Here is a 25,917-nt window from a genome sequence, read left to right as displayed (position 1 = left end):
TGGGGGTGGGGGGTAGATATATGGGGGTGAGGGCCCAGGGCAATTTTCGTACCAGGGCCACGTGGTTTCTTGTTACGCCTCTGTTACTAGTATATAAAATGACCTGTCACATTGCTGAAACCTATGTTCACCAAAGAATCACACACATATTTGCACAAAATATCTATGAAGAAATGTTACTTAGAGGTGTGAAACACATTTGGTGTTTTGTGGTCCTGTACCCTTCTAACTGTACCCAGTTTTCTGTATTTAAAGATTCCAGAAATACCAGCATGATTCTGTGTAGCAATTTATATAGTTACATAGTAATCTAGGTTGAAAAAAGATTAAAGTTCAACCTCTAAAAAGCATCTTTTATGCTGTTGAGTTAAATAAAGACCAAAAAAAAATAAGAATGTTAAAGCGATGGCTAGTTTTTTCACAAAAAAAGGTTTTGTCTTGGATATTCAACCTGTTCACATACATGTTGATTATTCTATTTTGCAATAAAACATCCAGGCCTTCCCCCCCCACAAAATAGCTACAGAATTTGATAAGACATCATTTTTCTTACGATAAAGAACCTTTGCCTCTCCTTTAAGTGAAAATGCCTTTGTTCCTGTTTCAATAATTATTCTCTGTTTTTTTTTGAATAATTATTCTCTGTTTTATTCCTGCTAAAAAACAGGTTAGCACCTAGCGATTTGTAGTGACCCTGTATAAATTTGTATAGTGCTATCATATCCCCTCTGAGATGCATTTTTTCTAAAGAAAACAAACGCGTTTTTTTCTCACCTTTTTTCAATAACCAATATTTATAATCATATTTATTAATTATGTAATACCTTAGTTCTGCAATATCTTTCTTTAAAACAGATGCCGAAATTTGTAATACACATTCAAGATGGGGTCTTTCCATTGATTTATAAAGATTGAATCAATGTGATCAATACCCTTTTCATACAATGCCGCACCTTACTAGCTTTTGCAATGGCAGACCGACATTGCACACGGCTGCCTAGTTTGTTATCCTTCCTTAATTGTTCCCAAAGTCCTTTTCATTTAATTTTATCCCTAACACAACCCCATTTACAGTTATCTGTATTAAATCTCACCTGCTACTTGGCTGCCCTGTCCCACAATTGATCCAAATCCTTGTAGAGAGGTTATATCATGTTTAGACTGTATTATCTTACCTACCTAGTCTGGGGTCATATGGAAACACCGACAAATGACTTTCAATGCCCACTTCGATATCATTTATAATCAGTATAAAGAGAAATGGACAAAGGGCAGAACCCTGAGGCACTCCACTTACTACTTTTGTCCAGTTTGAAAATGTTCCACTTTTTGTTTTAACTTTATAAGGGCTGTCTCGTACTCCTAATTACTACTACAGCTATACAGCTAATGCTAGTGGTTAGGGTGCCATGGACACCATTCTGCTCAGCATCTTATCCTGCCACATTCTCTGCTGTTCAGATTATGGAAAATGTATATTTCTGCATTAACAGGTGCAGTAACATCCAACCTGGGGGTAATAATAGCCTAAGAGGACACGGCCGACCTGCCCCTCCTGTGCTCTCAGCCTATAATTGCTTTCCACCTTGGATGGAATGATAAAGCAGAAGTGTAGTTTGTAATGTGACCTCTCCCGTGGAAGGAAAGAATTGCTCTTTATACATAACATCTACACAGAGAATGGAGAAAAAATGGTTCAGCCTGAAGAGGGTTTGTGTTTCAAAACTGACAAACAATGGATTTACGAACCTGGACATACTTTCCAACAAGTCAGTTATGTTTCCTGCTCAGATATTTACCCAAATATTTTCAATTCCCAACAATATACAATTAAATGAATTTAATGGAATGGCAGAGACTTGAAAACAGATTTGAAAAGTTAGACAAAATGAGCCAAGCTGTGACTATAACAGAGTTGGGGAATTTTTCCAAATTTGGACATTTTTGCTTACATTTTGCACTTCAGTTTTCAATTCACTGTAACTCTGTGCTTAGTGAATGACCCCCTTCATGCCCTTGAAATTGCGCTATTGATGTTTTGATCTTTCACTTTCATTTGCTTACCCTCTGAATCTTCCTATGCGAGACCTTGTTTTGCAGAACAGCAGCACACCAGCAAAAGCCTAATTAGATTATGAACTGTATAAGCTCAATGCTCATGGGGCTATCGAATGCATGAATGTATAGATGTGCGTTCAGGGGGATGGTCTCTCCCCCAGCTACTCCGCTGTATGTGTCAGAAAATTATCTGTAGAGGATAGTGATCTACAGAAAGAACCTTAGGGCTGTGTGCTCATAAGAGAAAGCCAACATCATGCCTTTAGAAAAAATACATGTATGCACTGCTATTAGTATAGTAATATGAAAGTATCACACTTTGAATGACAAATACAAATTGGATTGGATTTCAAAAGGACAGCCTAATGATGGCAAACATGTATTAAATAAATACAAATATTTCTTCATTGCCCATTTAACCCTTTCATAAAAAGTATAACTAATATTTTATGCACTTTATTTTTTTTAAATTCTTTTTATTGGATAAATGGTACAGAATTATCATTATAAAACATTTCACATAGGAAACAAGTTGTAAAAGGAGAAACTAAAAAGAGAGTAGATTAATCGTAGAAAAGCAATTTGTGGGCCAACAGGTAGGGGGGCAAGCTAGAGGGTTGAAAAGGAACGCAAGAGTGCAGGCTGAGCACATGTGTCTTATACAGGTTTACATACCAGTGACATTTTGGGTAGCAGACACTGTTTTAAGAGATAAGGTTGGAATATTGGCCTGTTTCATGACTGATGACTTACTGTTTACGGTTCTTCTTTAGAGCCCCCATGCCTTGCAGAGCTTGAGAAGGTTCAGATTCAAGAAGCTGCTAAGAAGAAACCAGGTGAGTTTATTCAATGTATTTTCAGATGCTTTTCTCGCTCCTTGCACAGTGCAGAGTAACCTCAGGGCATCCAGTCCATGCTCAGAGAGCTTCAGGAGTATAGCACTGGCTATACTAAGTGGGGCTGACCAGTTAGGCTGCAGACATCCCAACTTGGAAAAATGCATTTGAGGGAGGTGGTTCTTCACCATCTACAGTGCCGCCCACCTCGTGCATGCACACGCACGCACGCACCCCCCACACCACAGACACAATCAGCCCGCAAACATGTATGAACACCTTGACACTCAGATACTCGCACACACACACTCAGATACACATACTGACACACACTCAGATATACATGGACATACAGATACACACTGACACACACACTCAGATACACACTGGCACATACACACACTGACACAAACACTCTGATACACACTGACACACAGACACAAACTGACACAGATACAAACACCAACACACCCTGCACATACACTCAGATACACACACTGACACTGACACACAGATAAACACACTGGCACATACACTCAGATACACATTGACACACAGATACACACACTGACACAAACTCTTAGATATACACACTAACAGAAACACTCCGATAAACACTGACACACATATATTTTATATATATTTTCAGCTACCCTCATGTTACCTTACTTTCTGACTGAGGCTGATGGGAATGAGCATGCAGTAGCAGTATATTCCAGCCTCTCCTCTGCCCCCATGCTGCCTGTACAGCTGCTGACTCCATGCTGCCTCCTTTCTCCATTCCTCCTGTGCGGCTCTCTCTGCAGCAGGGAGGAAGTGACAGGCTGTCATCACTTCCTCCCTGCCGGCTGATTCTGTGGTCGGCTCTTAAAGTGTCGGCACCCACCGGATCTGCTTAGTGAATTTTAGGAAGGGTTGCACAAATAATCTATAATATCCTGAAACACCAACACACACAATCTGATATATATATTGTATGTTAGATTGTGTGTGTAATTTCCGGGTTATTAAACATGTTCTGCAGGTGTCAGGGAGCTGCATGAAAAATGAGGGAGTTGGGATGTCTGAGGCTGATACGCCCACTAATGGGGCAAGCCATCTTCATCGTAGCTGCCCCCTTTATAGTCCCTTCACCCTCAGTCTCAGATCCCATACTTGCTTTGAAATACATGTTTTGCAGTTATGTTTTTAAGACTCCATAAACAAGGATTAAATATGCCGGCTTTATCTCAATAAACTGGTTATAGTGTTTGGAGTCATCTGGTATCGTCATTTCATTCAGCATTAAACAGTTTTTAATGATTTCATGTTTTAATGCTAAACGAGAGTCCCCGGCAGCTTATCCTTCTGTGCTGCTTTGGCTAATGAGGCAGTATGAGTTCAAGCTGCAGCTTTGACAGGCTGAGTGTCAGCTGACTGCTTTTAGCCTATCGAAGCTCCAGCTGGCGGTATGAATGTATATGACAACAAGGAAATGTGTAATCTCATTAACCACACCTACAGTAGAGGCTGGACTGTGGGTGGACAGGGACCCTTATTTAGTGTTAACCTGCTCTAAAGTGGTTTAACACTAAATGGAGGGACAGTGCCAGGGGATTCCAGGCACTATAACTAATTCACAGAGTTGAAATGGTCATAGGGAGAACAGTGTCCCTTTAAGCTCCTGGTCAGCCAAACTACTTACAGTTTTGTTTTTCTTTTACTTTGGATAGGTTGTTTTTGTATATTTTTTTAAAGGGATACGCCAAGCATTTTAACTCCAGTGATTTGAAGTGGTCATGGTGCCTGGAGTCTGTATGTTGAGCATTTCATAGTAAAACACCGCACATACAGAGTTCAACCCCTGTGCTGTTGAAAGTGTAACACCACCTCTGGTGGCGTCATTAGTGTGTGTGTGGCAGCAGGCATCAATTTTCTCACAAAGGTCATGGATCTGTTTACTGCCTTAGATAAAAATGTGTGTTAATCAAGTAAAACGCTAAACTACTAGTCTGTATCGATACACACTTGCATTTTACCACTATTCTTTTTCAATAGTTGTAGAACATACACATTCTTGCTGGTTTGACAGCATATTTGTGTTGCAGGTGTGTTTATCCCCAGCTGTGATGAAGATGGATATTACAGAAAGATGCAGTGCGATCAGGCCAGTAAAGAATGCTGGTGTGTGGATCAGCATGGTGTAGAGTTAACTGGAACACGGATACATGGAAATCCAGACTGCGGTAAGATGTAGACAGTGAATTTTATAAAGATAACTCGTTTATAAAGGATTCCAAACAATCCACTTTTGAATCAGGGTGCTTTCTCCTCTACTGCATAGCGGATCAGATCTTATTTGTCTAGGGTCTCACAAAAACCTGTTTGCAAACTGTAAACTAGAGCATTAATCAGTTAGTACAATAGTCCACTGCTTCCCTGTAAAAAAAAATATATTTAGAAAACTGTATGCACAGAAAATAACAGGAGGTATTTGGGTTTCTTGAGGTTGCACTTTAGAATTAACCCCAGAAAAGCGAAAATAAAACAATATCCTACAATAAGGCACTCCATCAAAAAGGAACAATAAACTGGAGTAAATCAATTCATTGACTAGGGATAGAGAGATACACAAGGATGGTGAGGATAGAGAGACACCAAGGAGATGAGGTAATATAGAGAGCCAAGTTGATTGATGGGAGATAAGGAAAAGAGACTGGAATTAAGATAAGGCTTAGAATAGTGAAAGGGTTAAAGGGTGGCATTGAGAATGTGTTAATAGTGAGCTCAGGGTTGGTGTAATACTATTTTGTGCCCTAGGAAAGAACATCTACTTGCACCACCCCAACAACAAAAATTTTAAAGTCAACTTTATGTGTCTCTTTCTCCACCAACTACTTTGTGTCTCTTTTCCCATTTTCCAGCCCCTCTGTGTGTCTTCCCCCCCATGCTTTCATGGTCTCTCCCCTACTGTGCCTACTAAACTCTCTCCATGTAGCTTAGCCAAGTGGATCTTGTGGAGAATCTTCTGTTTCCTATACCTAGTCTGACAGGAAGTTGTTCATTCCTCGCAGTTAGCACTTCCTGTCAATCTGGGTAGAACAGTGTTCCCCAACCCAGTCCTCGGGGACCACCAACAGTCCAGGATTTATGTATTTCCCTGTTTTATTCCAATAGAGATACTGACAAAACCTGGACTGCGTAGGGGAACACTGGGGTAGAGGATACAGAAGATCCTCGACTGCAGTACGCTCGGCCACGCTACATGGAGTGAGGGCAGGAAGGGAGTGCTGTGTGCTCCCTGCCTGCTGGTCACCCGGAGACTGCACCCCACCGGCCGGTGCACCCTAGTTGGCTGCCTAATTTCCCTAATGGGTGTACCTGCCCTAGGTAAAGCCCTTAGGAAGTGGTCAGATGTTTGCTTTGGGCTGCAGTCCTAGGATGTTTTGTAAATTAGCAATGTCTTTCCTGCCAGTAACCTATACCAGTAACCTATTGAAATAAATATTAAAGAATTTTGTCATTTTAACACATTATGTGTTGAAATGAAATATTTCTAGTATATTGTACTAAGACAAATGGGACATAATATTTACCGTATATACTCGAGTATAAGCCGACCCGAATATAAGCCGAGGCCCCTAATTTTATCCCAAAAAACTGGGAAAACTTATTGACTCGAGTATAAGACTAGGGTGGGAAATGCAGCAGCTACTGGTAAATTTCTAAATAAAATTAGATCCTAAAAAAAATATATTAATTGAATATTTATTTACAGTGTGTGTATAATGAATGCAGTGTGTGCGTGTGTGTGTGTATGAGTGCAGTGTGTGTGTGCATGAATGCAGTGTGTGTGTGTATGAATGCAGTGTGTGAATGCAGTGTGTGCAGGGCCGGTGCAAGGATATTTGCCGCCGTAGGCAAAACATTTTTTGCCGCCCCCTCCTCCTCCCTCAGTGGTCCTTACCTCCCCACCCCCGTGTTCCTTCACCCCCCCCCAGTGGTCCTGACTCACCCCTCCCCTAGTGGTCCTTACCCTCCCCTCCCCTAGTGGTCCTTACTTCCCCCTCCCCTCCCATAGTGGTCCTTATCCCACCCCCTCCCTCCCATAGTGGTCCTTATCCCCCTTCTCCCTCCCATAGTGTTCCTTATCCCCCCCATGCCTCCCATAGTGGTCCATATACCCCCCCTCCCTCCCATAGTGGTCCTTATCCCACCCCCTCCCATCCATAGTGGTCCTTATCCCCCCCCTCCCTCCCATAGTGGTCCTTATCCCCCCCCTCCCTCCCATAGTGGTCCTTATCCCCCCCTCCCTCCCATAGTGGTCCTTATCCCCCCCTCCCTCCCATAGTGGTCCTTATCCCCCCCCTCCCTCCCATAGTGGTCCTTATCCCCCCCTCCCTCCCATAGTGGTCCTTATCCCCCCCTCCCTCCCATAGTGGTCCTTATCCCCCCCCCTCCCTCCCATAGTGGTCCTTATCCCCCCCTCCCTCCCATAGTGGTCCTTATCCCCCCCCTCCCTCCCATAGTGGTCCTTATCCCCCCCTCCCTCCCATAGTGGTCCTTAACCCACCCCCACCCTCCCATAGTGGTCCTTATACCCCCCCCTCCCATAATGGTCCTTATATCCCCCCCCTCCCATAGTGGTCCTTATACCCCCCCCCCCCTCCCATTATGGTCCTTATACCCCCCCTCCCATTATGGTCCTTATACCCCTTTTTTTTTTATTACTATTTTTTTTATTATTATTTATTTCTTCTTATTTTATTTATATTTTTTTTTTTTCGTCCCCCCTCCCTGCTTGATACATGGCAGGGAGAGGGGCTCTCCTTCCCTGGTGGTCCAGTGGCAGTTCAGTGGGGGGGAGAGGGGGGCTGGCAGAGCTGTAACTTACCTGTTCTGCAGCTCCTGTCAGCTCTCTCCTCCTCTGCGCCGTCCGTTCTGCTCTTCTGTCAGCTCACATTGTAAGTCTCGCGAGAGCCGCGGCTCTCGCGAGACTTACACTGGGAGCTGACCGAGGTGCTGACCGGACGGCGCAGAGGAGGAGAGAGCTGACAGGAGCTGCAGGAGAGGTAAGTTACAGCTCTGCCAGCCCCCCTCTCCCCCCAGTCTGTATTATGGCAATGTAAATTGCCATAATACAGACTCTGACTCGAGTATAAGCCGAGTTGGGGTTTTTCAGCCCAAAAAATGGGCTGAAAAACTCGGCTTATACTCGAGTATATACGGTAATTTCACATTAATTTGATACTTTGATTTGTCACTATAAAAACATAAATGTATATGTAGGTTTTTCTACTTGCAAACAGTACAAGCTGAGAGATGTCAAGAGATGTAAATCTGCTCTATTTGTTACTTAGAACAACATGTTCCCTTTGGATATTTAATGGTCCAGTGATCATGGTTTATTATTCCACATATTTCCCAGCTTTCTAAATAGCCAGCCATGGGCAATGTTTGCTGAAAACCTGCAGAGATACCAGTACACCGCAAAAAACATGCTGACCTTAATGAGACACACTGCAGCAATATTCAACTCTCAAACTGTTTTACATTTAGGAACACGATCAAGATTTATGGAGCATTTTTTTTCTTGTAATTCCCCTGTTTCCTTTATGTTACTTTGTGTACTACTCCAAAAATAATTTGCAAAGAAAAGTATCACGTCAATATAAATATACATTACGGGTACAATCCTAAAAGAGATAATCCCCTCCCAGTACTAAAATGTAAAGTGTATAAATCACAAATGGATGCACATCAATGCTATTCACTTAGCAAAAACATAATCGCCTCACTTTTAATACACATAATTATCATAAGAAAATACAAAAGTTCTTTAGCCTGTTAACTTTTGTCTTTTTTTGTGATAATTATGTGTTTGTTTGTTTGTTTTTTGAGGCAATACAATTTTACATGAATAGCACTAGTGTGCATCCTTTTGTAATTGATGTACTTCAATAAGCTTAGTCATGTCTACAAATGCTTGCAGTTTAGGTAATAAGATCCATGAACTTGTGGCAATAATGGCAACTGATAATGTAGATTTAGTGGTTGTTACTGAGACATGGTATAATGAGAACAATGACTGGGACGTAGCAATACCAGTTCACTTTTCATATAGAAAAGACGGAGAATGCAAAGAAGGGTTGCCCTGCATTTGAATGATAGCATAAAATCTAATAAAAGTTAGTGAGGCGAATATAGATTTTGTTTGGGTTACGTTAGAATTTGGAAATCTCAAAGGAACTCGTGTAGGTGTGATTTACAGGCATCCTGGACAAAAAAGAAGAGTTAGATAATCTACTAGTTGAGGAAATAGCTAAAATGACTATGAAGGGGGAAGTTATCATGGGTGACTTTAATCTTCCTGATGTGAATTGGAAAACCAAAACAGCTGCTTATGCCAGGAGCACACATATTCTAAACTCCCTCCTGGAATTGTCTCTAAAACAAGTCATTGAGAAACCAACTCGTAAGGAGGCCATACTAGATTTATTGTTAACAAATGGAGATTTAGGATCTTACTAGGATATTACTGTAGGTAAAAGTTTAGGATCCAGTGATCACCAGTCAGTGTGGTTTAATATAAGAACAGTGACTGAGTCACATCACACAAAAACAAAAGTTTTAGACTTTAGAAAAACTTACTTTTTTTAAATTAGAATATGCGTAAAGGAGTCAGACTGGAACAGTTTAAATGGAGTCCAGGAGTAAAGGGATTATTTAAAAGTTGCACTACTGAAAGCAACAGAAAATTAAATTAGGCTTGTCCGGAAGAGCAGAAAAATTAAGAAACCACTGTGGTAATCCGCAGAAGTGGCCAAAATAGTAAAAAACAAGAAGTTAGCATTTAGTAATTATTTAAAAAAAAAAAACAGAGTGAGGAAGACAGACAGATCTATAAGATTAGGCCGAAAGAGGCTAAGAAAGTTATAAGAGCCTCCAAAACACACACAGAAGAGAAAATAACATAATCAGTAAATAAAGGGGGACAAAACATTTTTAGATACATAAGTAAGAAAAGGAAAGTAAAACAAGGATTAGGTAGATTAAAAACAAAAGAAGGACGGTATGTAGATACAGATGAAAATGAAGGAGAGGGACTTCAGTTAAGAAAAAGGAAAAAGGAAAAATTTGTCATTTGTTACATGTGAGTTTACAGAGGAAGAGGTTCTATTTCAACTGTCAAAAGTAAAGACAAATAAGTCAATGGACCTGATGCAATAAACCCAAAGTTATTAAAAGAGCTTAGTGGTGTACTAGCAAAACCATTAATGGATTTATTTAACCAATCATTGTTAACTGGAGGAGTTCCATTGGAAATTAGCAAATGTTGTACCCATTCAGAAGAAAGGTAGTAGTGAGGAGTCGGGCAACTACAGGCCAGTAAACCTTACTTCAGTAGTGTGGAAAGTGATGGAAACCATGTTAAAGTATAGGATTGTTGAACATCTAAAATCACATGGATTTCAAGATCAGAGACAACATGGGTTTACTTCAGGGAGATCATGCGAAACTAATCTTATTGATTTTTTTGATTGGGTAACTAAAATAATAGAACAGGGTGGTGCAGTAAATATTGCTTACCTAGATTTCAGTAAGGCTTTTGACACTGTTCAACATAGAAGGCTCATCAGCATTCCTTAAGTATGGATTCCAATATTGTTGAATTGGTTAGGCAGTGGCTAAATGACAGGCAACAAAAGGTTGTAGTCAACAGAGTATATTCTAAGAAAAGTCTAATTACCAGTGGGGTACCTCAGGGATCTGCACTTGGACCTATTCTCTTTAATATTTTTATTATATATATTGCAGAAGGTCTTGATGGTATGTCTTTTTGCTGATAATACTAAAATTTGCAACAGGGTTAATGTTCCAGGAGGGAAAAGCCAAATGGCAAATGATTTAGATAAATTAGACAAATGGTCAGAGCTGTGGCAACTGACCTTTAATGTGGATAAGTGCAAGGTAATGCATCTTGGGCAGAGTATAGAATATTTGATACCCTACTAACCTCAACATCTGAGGAAAGGGATTTAGGAGTAATTATTTTAGATTACTTAAAGGTAGGCAGACAATGTAATAGAGCAGCAGGAAATGCTAGCAGAATGCTTGGTTGTATAGGGAGAGATATTAGCAGTAGAAAAAAGGAAGTGCTTATGCCATTGTACAGAACACTGGTGATACCTCACTACGCAGTGCTGGAGACCAGTGGCGTACATACCGGGGTCGCGGCTGCAACCGGGCCCGGCCTCCCTGCAACTCGGTATGTATGCCAATGTGGCCAGCCTCTTCTTTTGGGGGGCCCAGGAGCCGGCCACCTCAGGGCCCCCCCGAGGCTGGCCCTGCTGTCACCGGGCAGGCGTGCGCGCGAGGGAGCACTCTCCCCTGAGTGCTCTCTTCCCAGCTCCCTCGCACACCGCACTGATACCGGAGCCGGAATATGACGTCATCTTCCGGCATCAGTACGCGGCGCATGAGGGAGCTGTGCAGGAAGCACTCAGGGGACAGTGCTCCCTCGCGCACCCGCCAGCCAGCCCGCCCACCCAGGAGCACCACTGAACCCCAGGGAATCCCTCAGCTCTCCCAAAGGTAAGGAGGCTGGGGGATTAATTTTTTTTTAAAAAACGTGTTAGAGAGTGTGTTAGTGTGTGTGTTAGAGTGTGTGTGTGTGTTAGAGTGTGTGTGTGTGTTAGTATTAGAGTGTGTGTGAGTGTTAGAGTGTGTGTGTGTGTCAGTGAGTGTGTTAGTGTTAAAGTGTGTCAGTGAGTGTGTTAGTTTGTGTGCGTCTGTTAGTGAGTGTGTGTTTTGTGAGTGTCTGTCAGTGAGTGTGTATGTATGTCTATCACTGAGTGTGTGTCTGTCAGTAAATGTGTGTCTGTTAGCTAGTGTGTATGTGTCTGTTCGTGAGAGTGTGTGTGTGTCTTAAGCACTTACCTTTCTCCAGCGCCGGACTCCCTTGGCACTGGGGATCTCTCCGCCCCGACCCGCCTCTCAGCTCCGAATGTGCATGCGTGGCAAGATCCGCGCGCACATTCAAACCGCCCATAGGAAAGCATTACTCAATGCTTTCCTATGGACGTTCAGCGTCTTCTCACTGTGATTTTCACAGTGAGAATCGCGGAAGCTCCTCTAGCGGCTGTCAATGAGACAGCCACTAGAGGCTGGATTAACCCTCAGTGAAACATAGCAGTTTTCTCTGAAACTGCTATGTTTTCAGCTGCAGGGTTAAAACTAGAGGGACCCGGCACCCAGACCACTTTATTGAGCTGATGTGATCTGGGCGTCTGTAGTGGTCCTTTAAGTGTATGTGTATTTGCTTGCACTGGCGTACATACCGCGACCAGGTGCCCACCGCCATGTGTTGCTGCCCCAGCCCACCCAGAGTAAGCGCGTGGGGGGGGGGGCACGGATCAGTTTTCGTACCGGGGCCCCATGGGTTGTGTGTACGCCACTGCTGGAGACCATATCTTCAGAAGGAAATTGATACTTTAGAAAGAGTTTAGAGAAGGACTACTAAGCTGGTTCATGGATTGCAGGAAAAAACTTACCAGGAAAGGTTACAAGATCTTAACATGTATAGCTTAGAGGAAAGACGAGACGGGGGATATGATAAAAACATTTAAATACATAAAGGGAATCAGCACAGTAAAGGAGGAGACTATATTTAAAAGAAGAAAAACTACCACAACAAGAAGACATAGTCTTAAATTAGAGAGGCAAATGTTTAAAAATAATATCAGCAAGTATTACTTAACCGAGAGGGTAGTGGATGCATGGAATAGCCTTCCAGCTGAAGGGGTAGAGGTTAACACAGTAAAGGAGTTTAAGCATGCGTGGGATAGGTATAAGGCTATCCTAACTATAAGATAAGGCTAGGGACTAATGAAAGTGTTTAGAAAATTGGGCAGACCAGATGGGCAGAATGGTTCTTATCTGCCGTCACATTCCATGTGACTTCTACCACATAAAGGGTTACTCTAACCCTTTTCCTATCATTGCCTAATTTTCTTCATAGTGACCTATTGGGAATTAGTTAATAGGTCACCCACCCCCTTATTACTTGCTAAAATCACTGTAAAATAAAATCTGACCTCAAATCCAAAGCCAGACGAGGGTATTATTTTTGTCTAACATCTAATAAAATTTCTGCTTCTAATGCTAATATTTTAGTAATTGTCTTATTTTTGAAAAAAAATCATGTTTTTCTAAGCTAGCTATGGATATCATTTGGATATCATTTGTTTTTTTAAATTAAATATATAAATTAAAATAATGTGTCAGTTTAGGATTTAATAGGAATTCATGCCACCTGTTCATCTCTATGAGTTATTATTTATAAAGCGCCAACAAATTCTATAGCACTGTACAATGGGTGGACTAACAGACACAGAATCGTAACCAGACAAGTTGGACCCAGGAACAGAGTGGTTGAGGGCCCTGCTCAATGAGCTTACATGCTAGAGGGAGTGGGATTTAGTAACACAAAAGGTAAGATAAGGGTACAGAGCAGTGGTTCCCAACCTTTTTTGGACCAATGCACACTTTAAACGAGCTAAAAATGTATAAAGCACACCAAATTTTATTTTTACCATCACAAGCAGCCATGGCACCCTGGTTGAAAACCACTGTTCTAGAGTAATAGCATGATTAACTACAGATGTAGTGAATACAAAGTGTCTTCAACACGTACACACTCTTACAGTGTCTAACACCTGATTGTGTCAGTACTACTCAAACTTCATATAACACTTACTGCTACACAGTGCTTGAGAGATTGACATCAATGTATTGATTAAAAGTTTATAATTTACTTGAAGAGGACCATGCCACCCATACATTTTATGGTTGAGAGATCCTCTTAACAACTTTGTCACTATAATGAGAGTTATAGTGATGGTGTATCTCACCATAAAATGTAACTAGCAATAAAACTCACACATGTGAATAGTTCTAAAATTAAATGAACTATATCAATCTTCTTTCCTTTCTTTTGCTTTTGCCAGATGACATGGTTGGATTTTCTGGGGATTTCGGAAGTGGCGTTGGCTGGGAAGACGAAGAGGAAAAAGAGACAGAGGATGCCGGTGAAGAGGCAGAGGAAGAAGAAGGAGAGACAGGAGACGATGGTGGCTATATCTGGTAGAAACGAAGTAGCACAGTCCTGCCTGGGTCTCGCAGCTCATATGGAAGACTGCAGTTAATAGTAATCAGACACCACAGTGATCAGGAAACACAGCTGAATGTACATTATATTTCGAAAGAATTTATGTGTGTGTGTGAGCATGCAAGTATGTCTGTCGATTGACTGCTTTGAGATCACAGCCCATTTCCCTTCATAATAAACTAATTGCGATGTTCTACAGCAGAAAGACAAAACATGTTTATTACTTTCATCACAAGATATGAAGATGTTGGCATTTAACTTTAGAACATAATACTTTTCGACTCTGGAATTAAGCACACAAGACACTTCTGACCTGGGGAAGAAATAGAGGAGTATAAAATAAACATATGCTAGTTTAAAAATAAAATGCCAGTACAAGAAAATCAGTGTTAATGAAGCAAACCGGGAGGGGAAGAAATGTATTGCTATGTAAATATTCAGAAAGTTAATGATACATCAGCGGCAGATGGTGCTCTTTAATATGCTATGAAAAGCATATAGCAAGTTGCTAAGAATATTTAGTCCCATTTATTTGAATGGAACTAACCTTTCCACCAGTTTAAGAAATGCTTGGCACTGCATAGTGAAGAACAAAGGAATTTTTATAGGAAGCGTTTATTTGACATCTGTGCATCTTGTGAATGACTGTGGGTATCAGCAAAAAATGCTTTGTTATCTGTTTTAATATTGCCGTTGATGTCCTTGACTCCTGGGCACCTAATTAAAGTTTATGGCTTCCCCCTTCTTTCTGGCAAAGTGTGCAGCTTTGTAATACAAATCTCATTAAGTCGTAGGTGTGCATTATTATGCATGGAATCGAAACATTGCAAACAATTATTACTAAGGGATTTCCGTGCGACTTCCAGCTTTAAAACTGCTGACTGCAGCCGTCAATCAATATATCAATGCTAAATATCTTTGATAGAGAACTAGCTAGCCTACTGTTTTACATTCATTAATAACTGTCGCATTGCTCTGGTTAAGTGTATTGAGAGTTGTAGTTTGACACTTTGGGACTTCCAGATTGGTATTATTGCTTTACAATCTCTCTGCTTGCTCTGTCGTAAAAATATATGTTTTTGCTTCCATGATTAGCCATTTATATGTCTAGTATGTGGACATGCTGCTGTATAACTACATCTCCCATACTGCCAAAAAAGAAGCATCATGGGAGTTGTAGTTTTGCAATAGTTGGGTAGTTACTGGACACCGCTGGATTATGACTTTTTAAGTAGTGACCCAAAGTGGATTTATTTACTGTATGTGTGGATGACAAGGTCCCTTGAATTGAAGTATTGCAATCTGACCTTTATATTGTGCTAGGAAAATCAGCAGGAAATTTACAAATTAAATGCTATATTTCTATAGTCGTCGTCACCCACCCAACATCTCATATGTGCAGTGAGACTTATTTTATGATTTTGAGTACAGTCCAGTGTTTTTTTTAGTTAGGACCACATATCAACTACAAACAACGGAAGACTACTTACTGAGCAATTCATGTGAGATAAGAGGTGCAACCAGGTCAGAGTCCTCATTGCTCATAGTTTAAATAAAGCAGTACCAAGTACACTGTGTGTGAGATTGTTCTGCCATACACATTTTGTGAATGAGCCTTTTCCTAAATGTTTTGTGATTTTGCCTTGGTGCCCTAGAAGCCCACTGGATACTGACCTGCTGGATGGTATGTTGACAGTACACTAGCACGTAATGGGCTGTATAGGGCATAGCCAAGTAATTTTTAATAATATATCTACATATGTTTTTATTGCCAGAAGCTCCAAGTAATATCCTAAAGATAATGCACGCAAATCTTTACTGTTATCGTTTTTGTTTTAGTAAACAATCCACTCTTTTGGATTGTATCATTTGTGCATCAATATTGTTTTAATTATCCAACACCAGCTAGCTTCTGCACTTGTTGGGCTTTATTTACTAAAGAGCATGTTGTGGTGCGTTGAGAACAGAAGGGCAAGATAGGTCAACATGGTGAAGTTGAGTTGGAGATTTTAGCCATCATGGTCGATCTCACGGTCATTGTATGGCAAATAAGCCCTTATCTGTTTTGGACGCTGCCCCCATGTAGCTCAGTCACCAATAAATAAATAACATGTCAAGAATCATTAAAAGTTGGAAGATTATTCAAACTATTCCAAGTTAAGGCAAAGAGAGTTCTTAATCAAAGGTTCATATTCGCGCACTACTGAAAAAAATCTTAATTGATTTCTGTGGGAATTTCCTTTTCTTTTAAATATATTTGGCCAGCTGTGTCTGCAATATATTAACGAGATAATCAGCCCACTATAGTATGACTTGCATATCTGTTGCCACCATTGATGCATTAGTTAGCCTAAAGCAAAGCCTCGTGGGAGATTTACCTTGTATTTTTTTTGTATAATATTTATTGATCATTTTCACAGTACATGACAATAAAAAGAAACAAAACAATACCCAGAACTATACATATGGATAAAATAAAAAATAAAAAAACGACTCGAGACGTGCAAACAGCTTAAACGAGTGAATGTGGAGTTTAGAAAATTAAATTAGCAGCCCATCACTTAAATAACACACAGATAAACCAGAATAAAGGTACATACAAGAAAGACGAGGTACAGTTTGCACTGTTATGAAAAATGGGTGCGGATATGATATAAGCTGTATTATATTTACCATTGTGGAGATGTGTTTCCATTTTTCTTCTTTCATATATCCAGTTTATATCAGATCTTGGCCATGGCCAGTTTGAGCCAATCACATGCATTTGTGACATTACGGGGAGCAAGCCAATGATCTCTATTATGTCAAGTAAACTGCATGTGATTTCGAAGAGCTTGACTACTGCACTGTGTCACTGTGTATCAAGCCTATATATATTTTTTGTAATTATCATGGGTCACCACATATTAAACATATCCCTAAATTTTAAATTACTTACCACCCCGGGAGATAGTTGCAATGTCTGAGCTTTGAGGATTACTTTGTGATTACAAAAGGAAAATCTAATTGTTTAATGGAATAAGGTACAGTACAAGAAATAGAGTTGTTACAATTGAACAATACATGTAATGGTAACGATCCTCTCTAATGAATAAAAATCTGCATCATTAGTACACTGATACATTAAATCAGTGTACTAATATATATATATATATATATATATATATATATATTTATTCCATCACAAATGAAAAAGGTCAACGACGTTTCAGTTCCAATATGGAAATTTCTTCAGGACAATAAAATACTGAGAAGGTGATACTGTTTAAATTTACTTAAACAAAAAAAAAAAAAAAAAAACTTACAAATGGAGAATATAAACAGAAAATGAAGCATGTTTATGGAACAATTTACAATTGCTACAAGGCCATTCATTTTCTGATAAAAAGAAAGAAATGCACTAATACCATAATACCATAGTAGGTTATTTGCCATATAAATGTGTCTAAATCTAAACATTAAATGCCACATAGAGTATCTAAGATTCAGTTACAGAGCAAAAGTGTGAGAATGTACAATGAGAATGAGATAATTCCCTCACTGTAGTGCGCTAGAATATGTTGTTGCAAGTACAAGTTGACCATTATCTTCTTTTTATCAGGACATACAAGTCTTTAAACGCTCTACTACCACTTCATACTCAGTTGTATTGTTTTTTGCTCAACAGTAGTGCACATACCACAACTACCCATCAAAAATGGACATCATGTTTCAGTAAAATGCTTTTTAACCCCTTAAGGACACATGACATGTGTGACATGTCATGACTCCCTTTTATTCCAGAAGTTTGGTCCTTAAGGGGTTTAAACATACATGGAGATAAGATGTTATGTAATAAAGACATGTGGATGTTTATGTTATGTACGTATGGTTGCTTGAGTCTTTACAATACACCCTTCAGTTCCTACTAATTAAACATTGTTGTATTGGTTTTTCCCCCCCATCAATATTGTGTTATAGAATGAGAATCAAGAATATTTTGTTAAAGACGTTTTCTGAAAATCTTCATAAATCTTTGATTGCAGAGACTTTTATTATGTGGCGCTAGTTCTTCTGGCCAAGAATGAACAAGATTATACTGAACTAGAAGGCTGAACACAGAACACATTGTTTTATGGTCTAAAATGAATATCTTAACTATTATGTCTGTCTGACCTACATTTTAAAGTGTATTGACCTGTTGACATATAAAGGTATGTCCCTAATGGTTGCTGAACAATTGCATGCATGTATTCATATATGCCTTTGATATACTTATGTATTTTGAAGGTCGTGAACTCATTTCTTGAATTCTGTGCTTAAAACTAACTCAAGTCCATAATTGAACAAACTGCTTAGTCTGAAATATAATGTCTTATCCTGTGCAATAACTTTGAATTTAGATTACAAACCATGTGCAAGTGCTAGGACTTAAGTTTGTATATTTATTAAGTGCTAACATTGTATCAATCAGTAATTTTAGATGTTTAAAAATATTTTAAAAAAAGTGTTAGAATGTATACGTACAAATAGGGCGCCACATTGAAATTTGAACGACTCCTGCTCGCCAATGTAGATCACAACAGTTCTGGCGACCCTCACTGTGTCTTTAACTGCCTATTACTTATGATCCAGTGAAATAAACACGCAAAAGGTGAAATACATATTTTTAAGAAAAGGAAATAAAACATCCTAAAAAAATAAAGTTCAGAGTGTTGTGATTGACTTGGGGCGGGGGGAATAAAATCTTGCTTTTTTTACTCGGTCATTATCAAAAAGTTAGTAAAGAAAGTTCATAGTAAGAGATCAAATATTAAAAATTTTATGAAAAAAGTATATTCACTGCATGATTAGAAACAGTATGGTTGATTTGATATGTACCTTGGTTTTTACAGAAGATAACTAACCACTTTCAGTCCTATTTGTTAAATTGTGTATTGTGAAGAATTTAAAGTTTTAGGCCGAGACTAGACTTGGAGATTTGTTTCATTATGTTGCGTCAATTTGGGCAGACTGGGTAATTTTTGGAATTCCTGAACTGTGAGCTGAAATTTAACTGGATCATAAAGTAAACAGAATGTGCAATAGTGAATTTTTGATCCTAAATTTTACCCATGGTGCTTTATGGCAAATAAGATGATTGATGGATAGTGGACAGCCGCTAAAAACTTTGCCAAACATCACTGAGATCCCTTTGGTGGTTCTGGAACGCCATTCAAATGAAGTTTTGACTGGTCGGCCATGAGGTGTCCCAAAACAGTTCCAGAGAAAACAAGGCAACGACCGGTCATCTTTCGGGGGTTCTCGGACAAACATTGACGAATGCTCCCCCTGGCTGGTAGGGTACAAATGCTACTTCTGTTCGGTAGTTTATGCCTCCCGAACGCCATTCTCCTAATGGTTCGGGAAGTTGGATGGGCAGCGGTACCAGTTTCCCAGGTGTTCGCGGGGATGCGTATCCAAAATTAGTTCCACGCCATTGACGACCATGTGTGTTCGGTTATATGAATGGCGGCCACACAGGGAAAGCACTTGAACTAACAACCAATTTGTGGTTAACAGCCTGGGGTGGTCGGTGATTATGAAGGGGCGAACAACGGGCCACACAGCGAGGGGGTTCAGTAAAGTTCTCCATTCCGCTACATGAACAATAAAGGGACAAAAAGGATACACAGGAAAAGGAAAAAAAAAAGACCTCTATACTTATATATTTAGGTATTATCTATTTCATAAATATATAATAAACAAATAGATGTATTCATTTTTTTACTGCTCACCCCCGGCTTTTCCTGTATTGGTTACTTTTTCTCACTTGACCTGTGAAACAGATGGTGGGAAAATGCTCCTATTAGAGTACTGCAAAATATATAAATATTTATACTATGTATATATTTGGAAGTCCTCTGATTTTAATGCCCATTTGGTTCACCTCATTCATTTTCCAAACAGGTTTTTTCTTTACCAACATTCTGCCAAACCACCCTGGACAGATTGCAATGATCTAACAAAAGTAGTAATAAAAGCTGATCCTTTTTTTTTTTTTCATGATAAAACTTTGTTTCCGAATAAATCATGAGATTATGTCCTTTGTGGCAAAATTGGAATTAGAAACTGCACTGCAGTTAGGAGAACCTCTTTAATCCAATTTTAATTTTAACTTTATATTATTATTTATATTATTATTTATAAAGCACCAACAAATTCCATAGCGCTGTACAATAGGTGTACTAGCAGACATGTATTTGCAACAAGACGAGCTGGACAGACCGGAACAGAGAGTGCTGAGGGCCCTGCTCAAACAAGCTTACATTCTGTGATACCTAAAAGGTGAGATTAAATTACTTAGTCTTAAATATGCTCTAACTCATTATGGATAGAAAGTAAATATAATACTTTACCCACTACTTTACCCACTAAGTGTAAGGTTAAGATTCATTCATTGCCGCTTGCTATGAAAAAACACTCCTCTTTCTTTAGTTGTGGTGATTGCCAAGTCCCTCACTGGCAAAAGTTAATTTCCTTTTATTTGCACCTCAGTCAGTTAGGATCAGATGCACCCTCCTGCCCTCAAGCTGTCTGTCTATGAATTGTATCTCCCATTCAGGGCCGGCCTTAGGGGTGTGCGAGCTGTGCGGCCGCACAGGGCGCCCTTGAGCAGGGGGCGCCCTGCGGCCGCATAGCTCACACGGCAGGGACATTTTAGCTGCGAGGCAAACAAGGCATTTGCCTTGGGCGCCATTTTCCAGGGGGTCGTCAAAAAAAGCCGCCCCCAAATGCCCAAGGCAAATGTCTTGTTAGCCTTGTGGCTAACAGACATGCTGGGCGGTCGGGCGGCGCTGGTGGGCGGCTGGCGAGGGAGCACTTCCTCTGAGCTGTCTGCTCAGCTCCCTCACGCGGCGCAGAGTGAGGCTGGGAGCCGGAATATGATGTCATATTCCGGCTCCCAGCCTCACTCTGAGGTGCGCGAGGGAGCTGAGCAGACAGCTCAGAGAAAGTGCTCCCTCGCTAGCCGCCCGCCAGCCAGCCAGTGCCGCTCGCCCAGCAGCCACTGGACCAGCAGGGAGGAAGAGAGGTAAGGAGGCTGGGGGGGGTGTGTTTAAATACATTTTTAAAAAGGTGTTAATGTGGGTGAGTGTGTGTGTCTGTTAGTGTGTGTCTGTGACTGTTAGTGTGTGTCTGTGACTGTTAGTGTGTGTGTCTGTTAGTGTGTGTCTGTGACTGTTAGTGTGTGTGTCTGTTAGTGTGTTTGCCTGTGAGTGTGTGTGTCTGTTAGTGAGTGTGTGTGTGTCTGACTGTGTGTGTATGGCTGTCTGCCTGTGTGTGTGTGTGTGACTGTCTGCATGTGCGTGTGTGTGTGTGGCTGTCTGCCAGTGTGTGTTTGACTGTTTGTCTGTGTGTGTGACACTGTGTGTGTGGCTGTTTGCCTCTGTGTGTTTGGCTGTTTGCCTCTGTGTGTTTGTGTGTGGCTGTCTGTGTGTGACTGCCAGCCTGTGTGTGTGGCTGTCTGCCTGTGTGTGTTTGTGTGTGTGTGTGTGTGGCTGTCTGCCTGTGTGTGTGTTTGTGTGTGTGACTGCCTATGTGTTACTGTCTGGGCAGACTAGATGGGCCGAATGGTTCTTATCTGCCGTCACATTCTATGTCTGTGTTTGTGTGTGTTTGTGTGGCTGTCTGTGTATGACTGCCTGAGTGTGTCTGTGTGTGTGTGTGTGTATGGCTGTCTGCCTGTGTGTGTGACAGGGTGTGTGGGAAGGGGGAAGGAGTGGGGGAGGGGGGGACGGGAAGGGGGGGGGGGGCGCTGTGAAGATTTTTCGCACAGGGCGCCCAAATGCCTAAGGCCGGCCCTGCTCCCATTATCTTGGGAGGGTAGAGATCCTCCGCTCCTACATTGTTGATGTAATCCCTGCTCACATATCTCTAAGCAGTTCCTAGTACTACCTGTAGGGGCGCTGCAGACTAAGCAGTAATTGTAATTTAACTCTTAAAGACATCTAAACTATGTCATATACATGACCTGCCTTCTTAGGGCATCAATTTTATGGTTTTATTGCCACCGTAAGTAAATACATTCCTTGACTTGAATCTTCAGACACTATATAAACAAATCTGGTTGGTATATCCTCATGTCTGAGATGATCTCCCCAAATTAATGGTTTTGGAATTGGTGTTCGTAAGGTGCATGTTTTAAAAATGAACTTTTTTACCTTATAGTATAAGTGAACAACATGGCTCCTGGCATCCATGTTGTATTATAGTTCTGAATATGAGTTAATGATCCATAGTTCTCATTTGATACGATCAGTATGCACGACATGAAAAAACTTTCTACTTTCTACACGATCCTGTATTTTCATCTTTATTCAAATCTATATAGCTGATCACTTGGAAAATGCGCTGACGGCATCAAAGCACAATAATTGATTAGCTAAGAGATCCTGGTTGGCACTGTTTTTTTTATCCCTTCAAACCAGGAATATCCGAGCATTCTCTAAATTGCTATTTATAAGTTCCAATGAGGTTCTGTTTAATTGATTGTGAGTGAAAAATAGGTTATTTTGCTGCACTACCAGCAATATTCCCTGTGTAGGACAGACAGCAGCATACCAAAATACTGCTTGCAAATAATGCACATGTATAGAAACAAAGTCAACAACAAAAATATTCTTATAGAGGTCTAATAGATACAGGAAATATTTTAGTTGTCTTTCAATACAAAAATCGAACAAGTTTTTATATGTTCTTTTTGTTATATTCGGTCGCTTACAAAAGTTACATAGTAATACAGGTTGCAAAAGAGACTTTTAAGGAATGCAAACATTCCAAGCACCATAACCACTAGAACAGCTTACTTCAGTGGTTATAGTGCCAGGAATACTCTGGCCCCCTTCCAGGCTAAGTAGTCAAACTGTTTGACTGCCAAGTGCTGGTTACTGGTTGCCTATTGCTCTGGAGCCCTGGAGCGCCTACAAGGATAAAACATAGTCATATTTCACTATATTGAATTTCAGCAATATTATTGCCATATAGTTGATCATATGCCAATATTTTTATTTAAGGTTATCATACCTTTTATTTTCAATCTACCTCACACACTTACCTCATCTTCCATATTTTATCTTTGCAATTAAATGTTCACAAATTTAAAAATACATAAACAAAGAAACATACATACACATAAATACAGAAACAGAATTTCAATTTTAAATGTAGGGGAAAAGAGGGATATGGCAAGAGGAATATGCATGTATGAGATAGATGGTTGATATTAGGAGAGGGACACATTTTGGGCTAGTGGAGGATATAGGGAGAGAGACACACGTGGGGGGAAGCGGGTATGGTGAAAGGGACACAAATGGGGGATATGAAGAGAGGGGCACAAATGGGGGAAGTGGGATATGAGTGGTGGAAGGGGGATATGAGGAGAAGGACAGAAGTGGTGAAAGGAGGATATTGTAAGAGGAACACAAATGGGTGTAGAAGGGATATATGGAGAGGGGCACAAGTGGAGAGGGGGGATATGGGAAGAGGGACACAAGTGTGGAAAGGAGGTGGATATTGGGAGTGTGATACAAGTGTGGAATGAAGGGGGTATAGATAGAGGGATGTTACAGGGGAAGTAACAGGAACAAACCGCAGAAGCCACACATAGAAATATGGACACAGGTCTTCAGAAAGTAAAAGGTCTTTATTCACATACCGATCGGGTCTCAGATGAACTCCTGTTACAAAAATATCTGAGAGACAGAAAGCATTGTGTACAGGACTTTTGTTAACAGCATATCCCCTCCCATACAGTATAACCCCTCCTATATTCCTCAGACCAATCAGCACACAGGATATTCAGGATCTCCTTATATGGCAGACCACATGGCTTGTTGAAGACAAAGGAATTTTCTATCCACTTCCACACATGCTCAGTATACTGATGACTCATCCAACTGTTTGTAACCAGATACTAATTAGCATATTCCATGTGGAGATTTCGGCCTACTAAATTTTGACCATGCTGGATTCCCATCACAGGGACACAAGGAGGAAACTGATGACATGGACACATGCATAGAAAGAGAGGCTATGGGGAGAGACAAGTAGGGTAGGAAGAGAATGTGGAGAGAGGGATTTGAGTGGGATAAGGGGGATATGAGTAAACATAAATGTAGGAAGGAGGGGGATATGGTCACAAGAGATATGGGGGAGGAACACAAGTATGGAGAAAAATATAGCCATTAAGTGTGCAGTTCAATAAGCACTCATTTAAAAGGCAACTCACTATTTCTAATAAAATTAGCTGCATGGAGTCCTATAGAACCCATTTACTTTTGTGAATGTGGGGCTGATATGCGTTCGAGTGCTAGAGTAGGGGTAAGCACTCCAGGTGTTGTGAACTACACCCCCACTTGATGATTTGCCTGCATTATGACTGTAACTGCCAAAGGTTGCCTATGACTGGGCTAGAGGAATTGAATCCTGGTGTTTCTAAAAAGAAGATCATCCTATTCCCTCCTCTGCAACTGCTGAAGTGATGAAGAATTTTACTTCTTCGTTATCAGCTCTGGCTGGGCTATAGCAGGATGTGGCCACACAAGATTCCTTCAACCCTTCTGTGAGATATTGGTGGCATGGGCGGTTTAATGGTGCTTCAGAAATCGCTGCAATGTTACAGCATAAAGACAAAAAATAGGGATGCAGACAAAATGTAAGCAAAAATATTTATTTTTTTGCATAAGTAATATAAAAAATGCTAATACCATGTGACAGATGTTCCAAAAAGTATTATATACATACATTTACAGTCTTGAGAAAAAGAAAGTACACCCTCTTTGAATTCTATGGTTTTACATATCAGGACCTAATAACAATCCTCTGTTCCTTAGCAGGTCTTAAAATTAGGTAAATGCAACCTCAGATGAACAACAACACATGACACCGTATCATGATTTATTTAACAAAAATGTAACCAAAATGGAGAAACCATGTGTGAAATGCTAAGTACACCTCATGGTTAAATTACGATTGCAAGTATTTAGCCGCAAATACTTGAAGTAATCATTTTCTGTATTAGTTTATTAGTCTCTCACATTGTTGCGGAGGAATTTTTGCCCACTCTTCTTTACAACGTTGCATCAGCTCATTGAGGTTTTCTGGCATTTATTTACGCATGGCTCTCTTAACCCCTTAAGGACAGACGACGGATATATTACGGCATGATTCCCTTTTATTCCAGAAGTTGTGTCATTAAGGGGTTAAGGTCCCGCCACAGCCTTTGCAACACATTGATTCTTTTCTTTTTCAGGCATTCTGTGTTAGACTTGCTGGTGTGCTTGGGATCATTTTCCGGTTGCATGACCCAATTTTTATACTTTAGGTGTCAGACAGATGACCTCACATTTGACTGTAGAATACTTTGGTATACAGAGGAGTTCATAGTTGACTCAATGACTGCAAGTTTCCCAGGTCCTGTGGCTACAAAACAAGCCCAAATCATCACACCTGATCACCGTGCTTGACAGTTGGTATGAGGTGTTTGTGCTGATACCGGTGTTCAGTTTTTGCCAAATATGGCGCTGTGCATTATGCCCAAACATCTCCACTTTGGTCTTGTCTGTCCATAGGACATTGTTCCAGAAGTCTTGTGGTTTTTCCAGATGCAACTTTGCAAACCTAAGCTGTGCTGCCATGTTCTTTTTAGAGAGAAGAAACTTTTTTCTGGCAACCCTACCAAACAAACCATACTTGTTCAGTCTTTTTCTAATTGTACTCTCATGAACTTTAACATTTAACATGCTAAATGAAGCCTATTGAGTCCGAGATGTTACTCTATCATTGCACAATCTGACCTGGAGGTAGATTTGCTGGGATGTCCACTCTTGAGAAGATTGGCAACTGTCTTGAATGTTT

At 40.4% G+C, this 25,917-nt stretch overlaps 1 protein-coding gene across 1 annotated transcript in view; it reads left to right on the top strand.

Moving 5' to 3' along the window:
* Nucleotides 1-14,787, top strand: part of SPOCK2 (SPARC (osteonectin), cwcv and kazal like domains proteoglycan 2) — a 42,209-nt gene extending 27,422 nt beyond the window's left edge. The window contains exons 8-10 of the mRNA XM_063433853.1: nt 2,832-2,894; nt 4,982-5,119; nt 13,883-14,787. Coding sequence (XP_063289923.1) covers nt 2,832-2,894; nt 4,982-5,119; nt 13,883-14,022 — 341 coding nt within the window. The 3' untranslated portion in view covers nt 14,023-14,787. The remainder of the gene's footprint in view (nt 1-2,831; nt 2,895-4,981; nt 5,120-13,882) is intronic.
* The last annotated feature ends 11,130 nt before the right edge of the window (nt 14,788-25,917 follow it).

The sequence above is a fragment of the Pelobates fuscus genome, chromosome 10, assembly GCF_036172605.1.
Source record: "Pelobates fuscus isolate aPelFus1 chromosome 10, aPelFus1.pri, whole genome shotgun sequence".
In the NCBI taxonomy this organism is placed as follows: Eukaryota; Metazoa; Chordata; class Amphibia; order Anura; family Pelobatidae; genus Pelobates; species Pelobates fuscus.
The sequence above is the reverse complement of the archived record's forward strand: the minus strand, read 5'-3'. Positions and strand labels throughout refer to the sequence as shown.